Source organism: Megalobrama amblycephala, linkage group LG13 (assembly GCF_018812025.1).
Source record: "Megalobrama amblycephala isolate DHTTF-2021 linkage group LG13, ASM1881202v1, whole genome shotgun sequence".
Taxonomy (NCBI): Eukaryota; Metazoa; Chordata; class Actinopteri; order Cypriniformes; family Xenocyprididae; genus Megalobrama; species Megalobrama amblycephala.
Window position 1 is genome coordinate 33,799,524 of NC_063056.1, and position 12,726 is coordinate 33,812,249.

Consider the following 12,726-nt stretch of genomic DNA (forward strand, 5'->3'; position numbering starts at 1 on the left):
TTTGTTTTATAAAAATTCATGTTTTTTTAAAAATTAATTTCAATGACAATGCATGTTCATTGTCAGGTTCAGTAGCATTTTTGCTCAGTTTAAAATTGTAAAAACCAATATGACAACATCTTATACCTATGAAAGTGTATTACTGTCAATTCATTATAAATAATTTTATGTGGTAATCACAGCAACCTACAACTGCTGTTGATAGAGATAGTTGTATTTTATCCAGAATATTACTTTAATACCATAAGTTTAACAAATGAGAACAAAGAGAAAGGAAACTGACAATGTATGAAAGCCTTTTTATTTGCAAATTAGTACAAAGTTTTTTTTCCTGTGTTAAAAATAGAACAGAGCATTAGTTACATCCTCTACTGTCTGGTTACACTGTGTAGTGTATTTGGGAAAGACAGAAGAGGGCAGAGCAGGCCCAAAAAAAGACAATATTTACACCAAGTCTCTCTCTGCCCCCTCCCCATCTTAAGAAACAGTGCAACATTCAGGCATTTCACATCATTTTAAACATTCTCCACCCCATTTCTACCTCAGCAGCAGTAAGATACAGCAAGTCGAGATCAGTATTTCACTTGAATACCGCACATATTGAATCATGTCTAGGAATGTGCTCCTCTAAGAAGGGAGAAAGAGCAGTAAAATGAACACAATGGAGCTTGGTGCTATTTCACTCCTCAATATACTAAAATGGCTGCCATCAAGAAAATGCTTTGCAGTATATAGGTCATAGAAATGATTATTGTCTCTGTTCTCATGTGGTTAATGTTTAATTTCATTATCTGACACCCTAAAAACAAGATGGTAAAATGTTTTAAGTTCTAACCACTCTTATAAATAAGAGCTGCTAGGCATACGTTTGTTCTTTAGTGATAACTGGCCACATATCATCTCATAGTAAATGATTGCTTTTTGCTATTTCTCTTGTGTATTAACAAGATTTGAGCATCCTTGCTTTACACACAACAGCTGCACAGTCTGTAAGACCAGTAGGTCTTATGAAAGTTCAGCCATATCAATGCCACAAACCCATTTAAAAAAATGCACAAACATAAAAAAAAAACAAAAAAAACAACAAAAACAAAAAAGCACAATTGTTTTGACCAATGCTACTACATGGTTTGAAGAGTGTAGTTAAAAAACAACTAATTAAACAATAGTTCTCTCATCAAAATTATTAACTAATATTTACATGTGTAAAACATGGCTAATAATCGACTGAGTCACATGCCTTTCTATTGACTTGCTTGTAAATTCCCCACATAATCAGATGGAAATTGTTTTCCTGGTTGGCCTGAGCAACCAAAAATCTGGTTTCATTGGTTTTGGGGACTATAGTTGTTTTTGCAAAAATCAAAAGAATGGGGGGAAATTTATAAATCAACAATCTAATAATAGGAAACCCCATCATCATGATTCAAATTGACGTTTTAAAGTGCAGCAAAAAACACCTAAGACTCATTTGCATGGAAAATGGGGACACCTTTGGTATATTTTCTTACCAAACCATAAGCCAAAATGCAAAAGAATTTTGTCAGTGGAATGCACAAATTACACAGAAAATGTTGCAAATAAAATGAACCATGTTTAAATCTCTGCTACTGTCTAATAAAACTAAAGAAGTCTCTCAGTGCATTTTAATGACTCGATTTCAGTTTTCAGGACAACAAATGTGTGCATTTGTCTAGCGCATCCAAAATATAATCACAGAATTCATTGATTGATATGGCTGTATTAAAAACAGGCCAAACCAATGCACACATTTGTGTGGGTTCTGCAGGGCTGGACTGGATACGCTAATGTGTCGACGTTACAAACAGGGTTCAAAACGTACAGTAACAACTAATGGTCAACATAAATTATAATCTCAGTGAAACCTGTAAACTGCTCTACAACAAAAACACTCTTCAATACAGGAAAAAATAAAAAAATATACACATCTAGTATTAAAAAGCAGCCCTATCCATCACTTCTCAGCACAGAAGGTAATCTAACATTAAATGTGTTCAGCATCATCTGCTGCATTTAGATTAAAATGACTTTGGGTGATTCGTACTGATGGTTTTAGCTAAAAATGCACCTGGAATACAAGTTAACCGTTTCAAATATTCATTCAGGAGTCCAGGAAACAGATATGACATCACAGCGTGTGCCAAGGAGCATTTGTCTCATGTGTTTAATAAGGCAGGGCTGGAATGAGAACGTCTCCTTTCTTTTTTCTCTGGCTACCAATCTTGCTGCCCTAAGAAGGGAACGTAGACTATACCAAAACCAAAACGTCCGTTGGTAATCAATATAGTCATATTATTATTGTATAAGTTAGTCAAAGCTTTCCTGGTATATTAAAATTTATGACCACGTCTCCACTTTAACTTATCTATAAGCCAAGTTTCATACAAATTGTTAGAAATTTCACTAATAAATAATTGATTTCAATATTAAAAAGAGATCCCCCCCCCCACAACCCCAGAGATTAATTTCAGACATATACAGCATTCATCTCAGAAACATAGCATCCGGTTCAATGTTTCACCCCAAAATCAAAAGAAAATAAATTATATGTTGCAAAAGCAAAGTCTATTTAAAAATTATAAACATTATTTGCATTGTGACATTTTGTGACAAATAAGCACATTCCCCCTCCTAAATTCTCTTTAATTTAATATGGGGGGAACTCATTGCTGTTACAGTAGTGAAAATGATCCTGTCTGGACTTTATAAATTAGCATAAATTAAATTCAGTACAACAAATATACTTACAGATATAATGAAAATTAAGTACATTTTCTTCACAAATTTAGGGTGATAATATTTAAGGCAGGGTTTTTAATTGTCATTAAAAAAAAAAAAAAAAAAAAAAACATCTTAACGATCCCAAAATAAAACCAAAATAGTATTTGTCTTTATGCAAGGTTATTGCAGTTTCTGTGCGCTTAGTAAGAGGCTCAAGTTTTGCTGTCTTTAATCAAATCTCAGAGAATTCTTTTGATTATGGGGTGAAATACAACCTGAACATTTCTTAACAGCTTTCACAAGATTCAAACACTCAAACGTAGTTGCACACAAAGAAACACTCCTTTCAGCAGGAAAGATCTATGCCCTTTTCTGCCCCAACAACCATCTATCGTTGCTCCTCTCCCCTGCAAACATATTATTGTGAACTCTCACACCTCTAGCTGGCACGCAGTTGAGTTATTGGGCTGGGCAGCCTGGCATTTTCACCATGAGCTTGTTACCACTCACGCACACACACAGACACACATATACACACACAAACAGACATCTTAAGGCAGGCTAAGTGAGCCACCTTTCGCTGTCAGCAGCTTTTGTACTACCCTCACGTAATTCTGTCCGAATTCATTTACAGAATATTCTGTATGATGTACTACCAGAAGTACAAAATGCTCTGATGGAGCGCCTGTTGAACACCACGGGATCAGGTTTTGCATTATATCCTGTTCAGATGTGGCAAAAAGTCACCGCTCCCTTCCTACTAAGTGTAGGGCGGTACATGAGAAGACAAGAAACGGCATTCACGTTTGCAATGAACCTGCGGTGATGCAGGTTAAAGGGTGAGTGCTTTTGTGCCGGCCACGCTGACATTTTTTTTTTTAAATCTGTGGGCTGGTGTTTGTGCGGGTGTGTGTTCAGTCCAGCTTCTCCAGAACAGAGGGCACGTAGACTAGGCTAAGCTCACTACCAAAGTCACAGACTATGGCGGCATTGTCCAGAACCAGGAGTTGCCTGACGCTCTGACCTTCGCTGCTCTGCCCTAAGTAAACCGTCTGCAGGAGGTCGCCGTAGTTCAGGTCCCAAAATGACACGCAACCTTGTCCTCCCGTCACCAGCAGACTTTCAGAGATCACCCCCAGACTGGCCCCACACCCCACCTCCTGAAACAGAGAGAGATACAATAGAGATATCATGATATGCTGAATTTGTTGACCAAATCATGCAGTCCTAACTCTCAAAATCACCCACCTGTTGTATGGAGTACAGCTTTATGCCTGTGCTACGGTCCCAAATGCAAATGAGGTCATCCAACCCACTGCTAATGATACAGGAAGTTGTGCAAACCAATGAGGTGACATCACCACGGTGACCGTACACGTGGCTCACCCGGCTGCCTGTTAGGACGTCCCACAAGCAGATGGCCCCGTCTTGGCCCCCACTGGCTAGAACCATGGTCTAAAACACAGAACATGCTCATCATATAAAGCGATCAAGTCTCTTTAGAAAATCTGGACTAAACCGCTCAATTCATGTGGATTTGTTTTTATGATATCTTTATGAACTAATTGAAGCGACAAAGTGACAAATCCATTTGTGTTTCTATCTATCGTTTAGTTAATTCACAGTATTGGAAATTAGAGATATGAATAGCAGTATTGCACAAGGTGTGTGTGTGTGAGATCTGGTTTGTTTGTTTGTTTAAAGGGTTAGTTCACCCAAAAATGAAAATTGTGTCATTAATGACTCACCCTCATGACGTTCCAAACCCGTAAGACCTCCGTTCATCTTCGGAACACAGTTTAAGATATTTTAGATTTAGTCCGAGAGCTTTCTGTCCCTCCATTTAAAGTGTATGTACGGTATACTGTCCATGTCCAGAAAGGTAATAAAAACATCATCAAAGTAGTCCATGTGACATCAGAGGGTCAGTTAGAAGTTTTTGAAGCATCGAAAATACATTTTGGTCCAAAAATAACAAAACTACAACTTTATTCAGCATTGTCTTCTCTTCCGGAATCCTTTCCATTGAATTGATTCCATTGAATCCTTTCATCTGTCTGCGTTGGTAATGCACTTTTACGTGGTTGTTTTTGGCGATTAGGACATCCGCGACATGCACACTTACGCACCATTTTAAAAAATATAGCAATACCAAAATACAAAACAATGTAGAGTAGCTTGAATACAGCTTGCGTCTCCCTCAGGCTGTAAATGAAGCTCGGGCGCACCGGATAACACGTCAGCAGCGTCTTACGTCAACAGCGTCACTGCGGAGTCGTGAACCCGGATTGACAACAGACCCGGAAGAGAATACAATGCTGAATAAATTCATAGTTTTTGTTATTTTTGGACCAAAATGTATTTTCGATGCTTCAAAAACTAAAAACTAACCCACTGATGTCACATGGACTACTTTGATGATGTTTTTATTACCTTTCTGGACATGGACAGTATACCGTACAAACACTTTCAATGGAGGGACAGAAAGCTCTCGGACTAAATCTAAAATATCTTAAACTGTGTTCCGAAGATGAACGGAGGTCTTACGGGTTTGGATCGACATGAGGGTGAGTCATTAATGACAGAATTTTCATTTTTGGGTGAACTAACCCTTTAAGTTTTTACACCATGTTAGCATCATGGCTATTTACATGGTAAAAAAGGTCAGTATAATCCATAAAATTTACATTATATAAAGCATTTCAACTTAACATAAGATAGAAAGTCTAAAATACATTATACACTGGTGATGTGATTCTGACCTGGTCTATGTAGATGGCAGTTATTCCACCCGAGTGGCCCTGAAGGGTGAAGAGGCAACAAGAATCCTCCAAACGATATACCTAAAAAGAAAAATATGAAATGAAACAAATCATTCACAGATCTTCCACAGATCATCCTTACATGTTTATTACATATCCTGTATCTAATAATGTATTCAGTGACCAGAGCATTGCATTCTCTGCTCTATTTAACATTTTAACATTTTAAAAATCATTCTGAAGAATTCTGAAGATTTCCACAAACTGTTCCTGATGTAATGTGTGTCATGTGTCCCTTACTCTGACTGTATGGTCCTGGCTGCCGGTGACGACCCTGCCAGCGGCAGCTTTGAGCACAGTGATGGGTTTCTGGTGGGCACACTGCACTGAGCGCGTCAGCTGACAGCTGATCACATCCTCGCTGCTGTAACAGGGGGAGGGGGGCAGACTGCCTCTGCCTGGGGGTCCTGACACACAAAATCAGGTAAAATGCTTAAAATGCCTCTTCATTTTAGACCTCTCACAAAGAGTAACAAAAAAAAAAAAAAAAAAAAAAAAGAGCTTACATGAAAAAATAATTATACTGAGTACAAACAGAAAAATGCATCTTCACCTCCAAGATTTTATTTGCATGACATTTCCATTTTCGTTGCATTGTAATATGCTATGTCGAATATTTTGACAACTCACCGCGATACTGAAGCAACCCGAGAGGCTTGTTGATCTCCACAGTGAAGAAATCCAGTGAGCCATTTAAACGGGCTGCCACAATTCTGCAATTGAAAATATCCCCGAGTTGAAAACACGAGTTGAGTGGTTGTGCGTGTGAAACTGGTGTGGCTTATGTGTAAGCTTCAGGTTGTTGTGAACGCACCTGTTGTTAAGAAAAGCCAAGGCAGTGATTCCAGATAATCCATCTTCATTACTGCATCGTAGCGATCCTTCTACCGCATCCCACAGCTGATAGGACAAAGACAAACAGGAAATGAGGAGGACAGGTTAATGACATTGATGGTTCAAGATGTTCTCCTTATAAAAGCCTCTCTTTCTCTTACCTCCAGTTTGCCGCTGCTGCGGCCCGTGGCAATGAGGTTGCCCCTCAGCTCCATGGCCCATACTGAGCTGTCCCAGTCGCCACTGCTCTGCGGGGGGAGTTCTGGCGGCAAGACAGGCTGGTCCCCAAGGCTACGTCGCCTTTGCTGTGTAGCTGGAGGAGAAGGGGGGAAGGCCAGTGTTGGCGAGGGCTCATGCTCCTGGTACGCTTTCTCCACCAGTCCCCCAAAGTCAAAGCCAGAGCTGCCAAGAGCATGAGATGGGGGCAGAGCCCCAAAGTTAGTGTCGATGAGAGGGGTGAGGTCTGGCTGGTCGCCAAATAGTGCAGGGCGTGCAGGGGCGGTCCTCCTCCTTATTGGGAAAATATCTACATCTGGCCCTCCCATAGATCCTCCTGGTTCCCGAAAGTCTGCTCCCAGGAGGCCCTCGGCCTCACAAGCACTTATGTGATCCCAGCCATCACGATGCTCCCAACAACCACTGCTGCTGCTCCTGCGCAGACTTAGAGTAGATACAAACATTATATATATTTTGTTTTACATGTAATATTATGGTAACACTAAATAAGGCTTCATTAGTTAACTACATTTGTTAACATGAACTAAGAATGGACAATACTTCTACAGAATTTATTAATCTCTGTTAATGTTAATTTCAACATTTTCTAATACATATTTAAAAGCAAAAAATGTATTTGTAAAAATTAGTTTATGCACTGTGAACTAACATAAACAACGAACAGCTGTGTTTTTATTAACTAACATTAATAAAAATGAATAAATACTGTAACAAATGTATTGCTCATTGTTACTTCATGTTACTTCAACAAATGAGACCTTATTGTAAAGTGTTACCAATATTATTAATCATAATATTATACATATAAACATAAAGGTCTGGAGTCAGTAAGATTTTTTTTTTTAAAGAAATTGATTCAGCATGCATGCATTAAAACTTATCGAAAGTGACAGTAAAGACATTTATAATGTTTTAAATGATTTCTATTTCAAATAAATGCTGTTCTTTTGAACTTTCTATGTATTAAAGTATCTTAAAAAATAAATGTTTCATTGTTGCCACAAAAATATTAAACAGCACTATTTTCCACATTGATAATATGAAATGTTTCTTGAGCATCAAATCAGCATATTAGAATGATTTCTGAAGGATCATGTGACACTAGAGACTGGAGTAATGATGCTGAAAACTCACAGGAATAAATGACATTTTGAAATAGACAGCTATATTAAAATTAAGTTATTTTAAAGTGTTAGTTCACCCAAAAATGAAAATTCTGTCATTTATGACTTACCCTCATGCCGTTCCACACCCGTAAAACCTTCTTTAATCTTCAGAACACAAATTAAGATATTTTAGTTGAAATCCGATGGCTCCGTGAGGCCTTCATAGGGAGCAATGACATTTCCTCTCTCAAGATCCATAAAGGTACTAAAAACACATCTAAATCAGTTCATGTGAGTACAGTGGTTCAATATTAACATTATAAAGCGACGAGAATATTTTTGGAGCGCCACAAAAAACAAAATAACGACTTATTTAGTGATGGCTGATTTCAAAACACTGCTTCAGGAAGCTTCAGAGCACAGATGAATCAGTGTGTCGAATCTGCTGTTCGGAGCGCCAAAGTCACGTGATTTCATCCATTGGCAGTTTGACACGCGATCTGAATCATGATTCAATACGCCGATTCATTTGTGCTTCGAAGCTTCCTGAAGCAGTGTTTTGAAATCAGCCATCACTAAATAAGTCGTTATTTAGTTTTTTGTGGCGCTCCAAAAATATTCTCGTCGCTTTATAATATTAATATTGAACCACTGTACTCGAACTGATTTAAATATGTTTTTAGTACCTTTATGGATCTTGAGAGAGGAAGTGTCCATTGCTCCCTATGGAGGCCTCACGGAGCTAACGGATTTCAACTAAAATATCTTAATTTAAACAGCATGAGGGTAAGTAATAAATGATTTTTGGATTGAAATTTTTGGGTGAACTAACCCTTTAAATTGTAATATTTCAGAATTTAGTTTTTTTTTTAAATCAAATAAATGCAGCCTTGGTGAGCTTTTTCAGAACATTAAAAAAATCTTACCGACCCCAAAAAAGCACGCATATATTAGGGAAAAGTTATGCATTTTCCGAGTTAACTGAGTTTATGCATTTCCTTACCCATTGTTGGGTATAACAGTAAGACAGTCTCCTGTCTGTGCGTCCCACACACGGATCTGTCCCGCCAGACAACAGCTGGCCAGCAGCATGCCGTCACTGGCCAGACACTCAATGTCCTGAAGAGAGGTGCCAAAGGTACTTTTATATATATCTCAGAGTTCATTTATAGAAAAACCTCTGTGCATGTTGACTCGACTCTCACCATGCTGTGGCCTCTCAGCAGCAGAGGGGAAATTTCGCTGATTGGCGGCGAGTAGCCATACTCGTCGCAGGGCAGGTCTCCACGGCGACGGCGACCATGGGGCACCCCGTTCTGCCCATAGTTCCGAGGGCAGAGGACACGATACAGACAGAAGAGTAAGAGCACCAACACCACACCGGCAAAAAGTCCAAGAGCTGCCACCCTGCACAAACACAATATATGATGTTGGAATAATAAAAATGATAGTACAAATCTACCTATTAGTCTAAATAATGCAAGATGGGGGAGTGTTTGTGAAACCTGTCATTAAACACTCTTTATTTTTTCCCAATCTGTTGGTGCCGTACTCCCCCAGAAATTACACACTTCACATAATGAACGGGTCACTGCAAAACAAGTCTCTCTTGAAATTCCAGTCCACCCACTTCCACGAATGGGAACTCAAAGGTAAGCATTACATGCAGTGTAAGTTGGGCTACATCAGAACATTTGCACACATTCTTGATCAGTCCTCACAGGGTCAATGCAGCACAGAAAAAACAGGAAACCCAGGCAGGGGGCCAAGAGAAGCATTAGTGGGAGGGGCCAAATTTTAAAGCAAACTGACCTAGATCCATCTGATGTGTATCTAACAACCATAACGGCCTCATAGATAAGAGCGAGGCCTTTGAACAATGACCTTGAACACCACAAACTGAGTGTGTGCTTGTTTGTGAATGAGAAAGACTATTGTTTGTTTCTGCAGTCACATATTTGGACCTCCAGTGTGTGCTAGCATGAGATACGAATGAGAGCGCATAGTTGATCAGTAACGTTTTTTCCATGCATAAATGAAGAATGTATGTGTTTGTTTAAAAGAATATTTTGGCCATGAGGTTTAAAACCTTTTGACATTTGTTCACAGAAAGACCACAAAGGAAAGCGATAATACATGCTTTCTGAGAAAAGTCACTGATCAACTTATAGATTAACAATGAATGACTACTGTCTGATCTATAAATAACAAGGTGAGAAAAGAAAAAAAAATTCTGATCTTTACAGCCCTCTGGTGAACACCCAAATAGCGTAGGAGTTTTATAAAAGATAATGGAGTCTTTGTTTATTGTAACATGACAGGGCTGGTGGTATTTGTTTCTGCGATGATGCCACAAAATGCACTGCAAAATTCCTCAAGAAAATTGGTCTGATTTAGCAGTGTCATGGGGTTATACAGTACAGTCCAAAAGTTTGGAACCACTAAGATTTTTAATGTTTTTAAAAGAAGTTTCGTCTGCTCACCAAGGCTACATTTATTTAATTAAAAATACAGTAAAAAAACAGTAATATTGTGAAATATTATTACAATTTAAAATAACTGTTTTCTATTTGAATATATTTCACAAAGTAATTTATTCCTGTGATGGCAAAGCTGAATTTTCAGCATCATTACTCCAGTCTTCAGTGTCACATGATCCTTCAGAAATCATTCTAATATGCTGATCTGCTGCTCAAGAAACATTTAATGTGTACAATTGTACAAAATATTTGTGTACAATATTTTTTTTCAGGATTATTTGATGAACAGAAAGTTCAAAAGAACAGTGTTTATCTGAAATCTAATCTTTTGTAACATTATAAATGTCTTTACTGCCACTTTTGATTGATTTAATGCATCCTTGCTGAATAAAAGTATTCATTTCTTTAATTTCTTTTCAAAAAAATAAAAATTCTTACTGACCCCAAACTTTTGAACGGTAGTGTATAATGCTACAGAAGCTTTGTATTTCAGATAAATGCTGTTCTTTTGAACTTTCTATTCATTACGGAATCCTGAAAAAAAAAGTACACAACTGTTTTCAACATTGAAAATAATCATAAATGTTTATTGAGCAGCAAATCAGCATATTAGAATGATTTCTGAAGGATCATGTGACACTGAAGACTGGAGTAACGATGCTGAAAATTCAGCTTTGCATCACAGGAATAAATTACTTTGTCAAATATATTTAAATAGTACACAGTTATTTTAAATTGTAATAATATTTCACAATATTACTGTTTTTTTACTGTATTTTTAATTAAATAAATGTAGCCTTGGTGAGCAGACGAAACTTCTTTTAAAAACATTAAAAATCTTAGTGATTCCAAACTTTTGGACTGTACTGTATATTTCCAATTAAATTTTTGGGGGCACTTTTTTTTATCTTTATAAAAGGGCAAAATTTATATAAAAACATAAAAACAAAGCATACTAAACTTTGTGTCAGAAACTTCAAACTTATGCTAAATTCATAACTAAAAAAAAATCAGCAAATCAGCAAAATCACAGCAAATCAGCATATTAGAATTATTTCTAAAGAAGCATGTGACAATGAAGACTGGAGAAATGATGCTGAAAATTGCCATCACTGTAATAAATTACATTTTAAAACTTGAATTATTAATATTACATTTTCTCAACACTTTATGTATTTTAATCTAATAAATGCACCCTTGGAGAGTATAAGATACTTCTTTCATAAACAAAAAAATCTTACTGACCCCAAACTTTTGAACGGTAGTGTATTAAATAAATAAATAGAAATTACATAAACAACAACAACAACAACAAGAATCTATCTTTTTGGCTTCACGTGTTAAATATCTGGGGCATTGTTGCCAAAGCTATGGTTAATTTCTAAACTTGTGAATGAGTAACACTAATAAAAGCGGGTATTATGGTATATGGCCAAATAGCTGAAGTGAGACACTGACTTGTAGAGTGTGAGGTCTGTCTGCAGATCGGAGGTCTTGATGCTGGGAGGAGGAGCGTGCTGTGTGTCCTGGGGGTGACGTGTGTCTATGGCTTCTTGTGGGCTGAGATGGAGTGTGACTGGGATGACTGGAAGAATGCTGATATACCTGAGGGAATCAGAGAAAAAAATATGCATGTTACACACAAACAAACTGAGATGTTAAGAGAGGGCCTGAACCGCATTAGCTATCATAAGGTAAGAAAGTAGCGCACCTCTTTGCAAGAGTGATATTGTAATAGCTAAAGAGTGAAGGCCAGTGGCGGAAAGAAAGCCGCCTCCATAGCTCCTCATCCTCAGGGCCCCAAGTGATCTGGGGACTGGAGACAGGGGCAACTCCTGGGCGGGCTGCTCGGTGACCCTGGGATTGGTTCTCGGGTAGAGGGGTGGGTTCAGGGGCAGGAAGCACGCTCAGTGTGCTGGTTGGGTCTCCACCAGGAAATACTGGAGCCACGCCCAGGTGAGGAGGAAGCCCCGCCTCCCCAAGAGGGCTCTGCTCTGACACCTGGGCAGCAAGGAAAGTTCTCAGACCAGCAGGGTCTGTGTAGACTAAGATCCCAATCCAGATCACAGTGCCAACCTATTAAATAAATAATACATTTAGATAACATAAAAATGCTAAGATAACTTTATTTATTTATTTAATTACCACTCAAAAGTTTGGGGCCTGTAAAATGTTTTAATGTTTTTGAAATAAGTCTCTTATGCTCACCAAGGCTGATCAAATACTGTAAAACAGTAATATTGTGTAATATGGTTACAATTTAAAACTTACTTTTAATATAACTGTCCATTTTAACATATTTTAAAATGTAATGTATTCTTATGATGGCAAAGCTGAATTTTTAGCATCATTACTCCAGTCTTCAGTGTCACATGCTCCTTCAGAACTCATTCTAATGCCGATTTGGTACTCAAGAAACATTTTTTCTATCAATGTTGACAGTTGTGCTGTTTACATTTTTTTTTCCAGGATTCTATTAATAGAATTTTCAAAAGAACAGCATTT

The 12,726-nt window shown here is 37.8% G+C and overlaps 1 protein-coding gene across 1 annotated transcript in view; it reads right to left on the reverse strand.

Annotated features, from left to right (window-relative positions):
- Window positions 1-279: 279 nt before the first annotated feature.
- LOC125243831 (SREBF chaperone) overlaps window positions 280-12,726 on the reverse strand; it is a 29,041-nt gene continuing 16,594 nt past the window's right edge. Inside the window, exons 13-23 of the mRNA XM_048153674.1 lie at window positions 11,933-12,297; window positions 11,680-11,826; window positions 8,947-9,148; window positions 8,745-8,860; window positions 6,560-7,058; window positions 6,379-6,464; window positions 6,195-6,277; window positions 5,805-5,971; window positions 5,505-5,585; window positions 3,991-4,197; window positions 280-3,902 (exon numbers count right to left, since the gene is read on the reverse strand). Of these exons, the coding sequence (XP_048009631.1) occupies window positions 3,657-3,902; window positions 3,991-4,197; window positions 5,505-5,585; window positions 5,805-5,971; window positions 6,195-6,277; window positions 6,379-6,464; window positions 6,560-7,058; window positions 8,745-8,860; window positions 8,947-9,148; window positions 11,680-11,826; window positions 11,933-12,297 (2,199 nt within the window). The 3' untranslated portion in view covers window positions 280-3,656. The remainder of the gene's footprint in view (window positions 3,903-3,990; window positions 4,198-5,504; window positions 5,586-5,804; window positions 5,972-6,194; window positions 6,278-6,378; window positions 6,465-6,559; window positions 7,059-8,744; window positions 8,861-8,946; window positions 9,149-11,679; window positions 11,827-11,932; window positions 12,298-12,726) is intronic.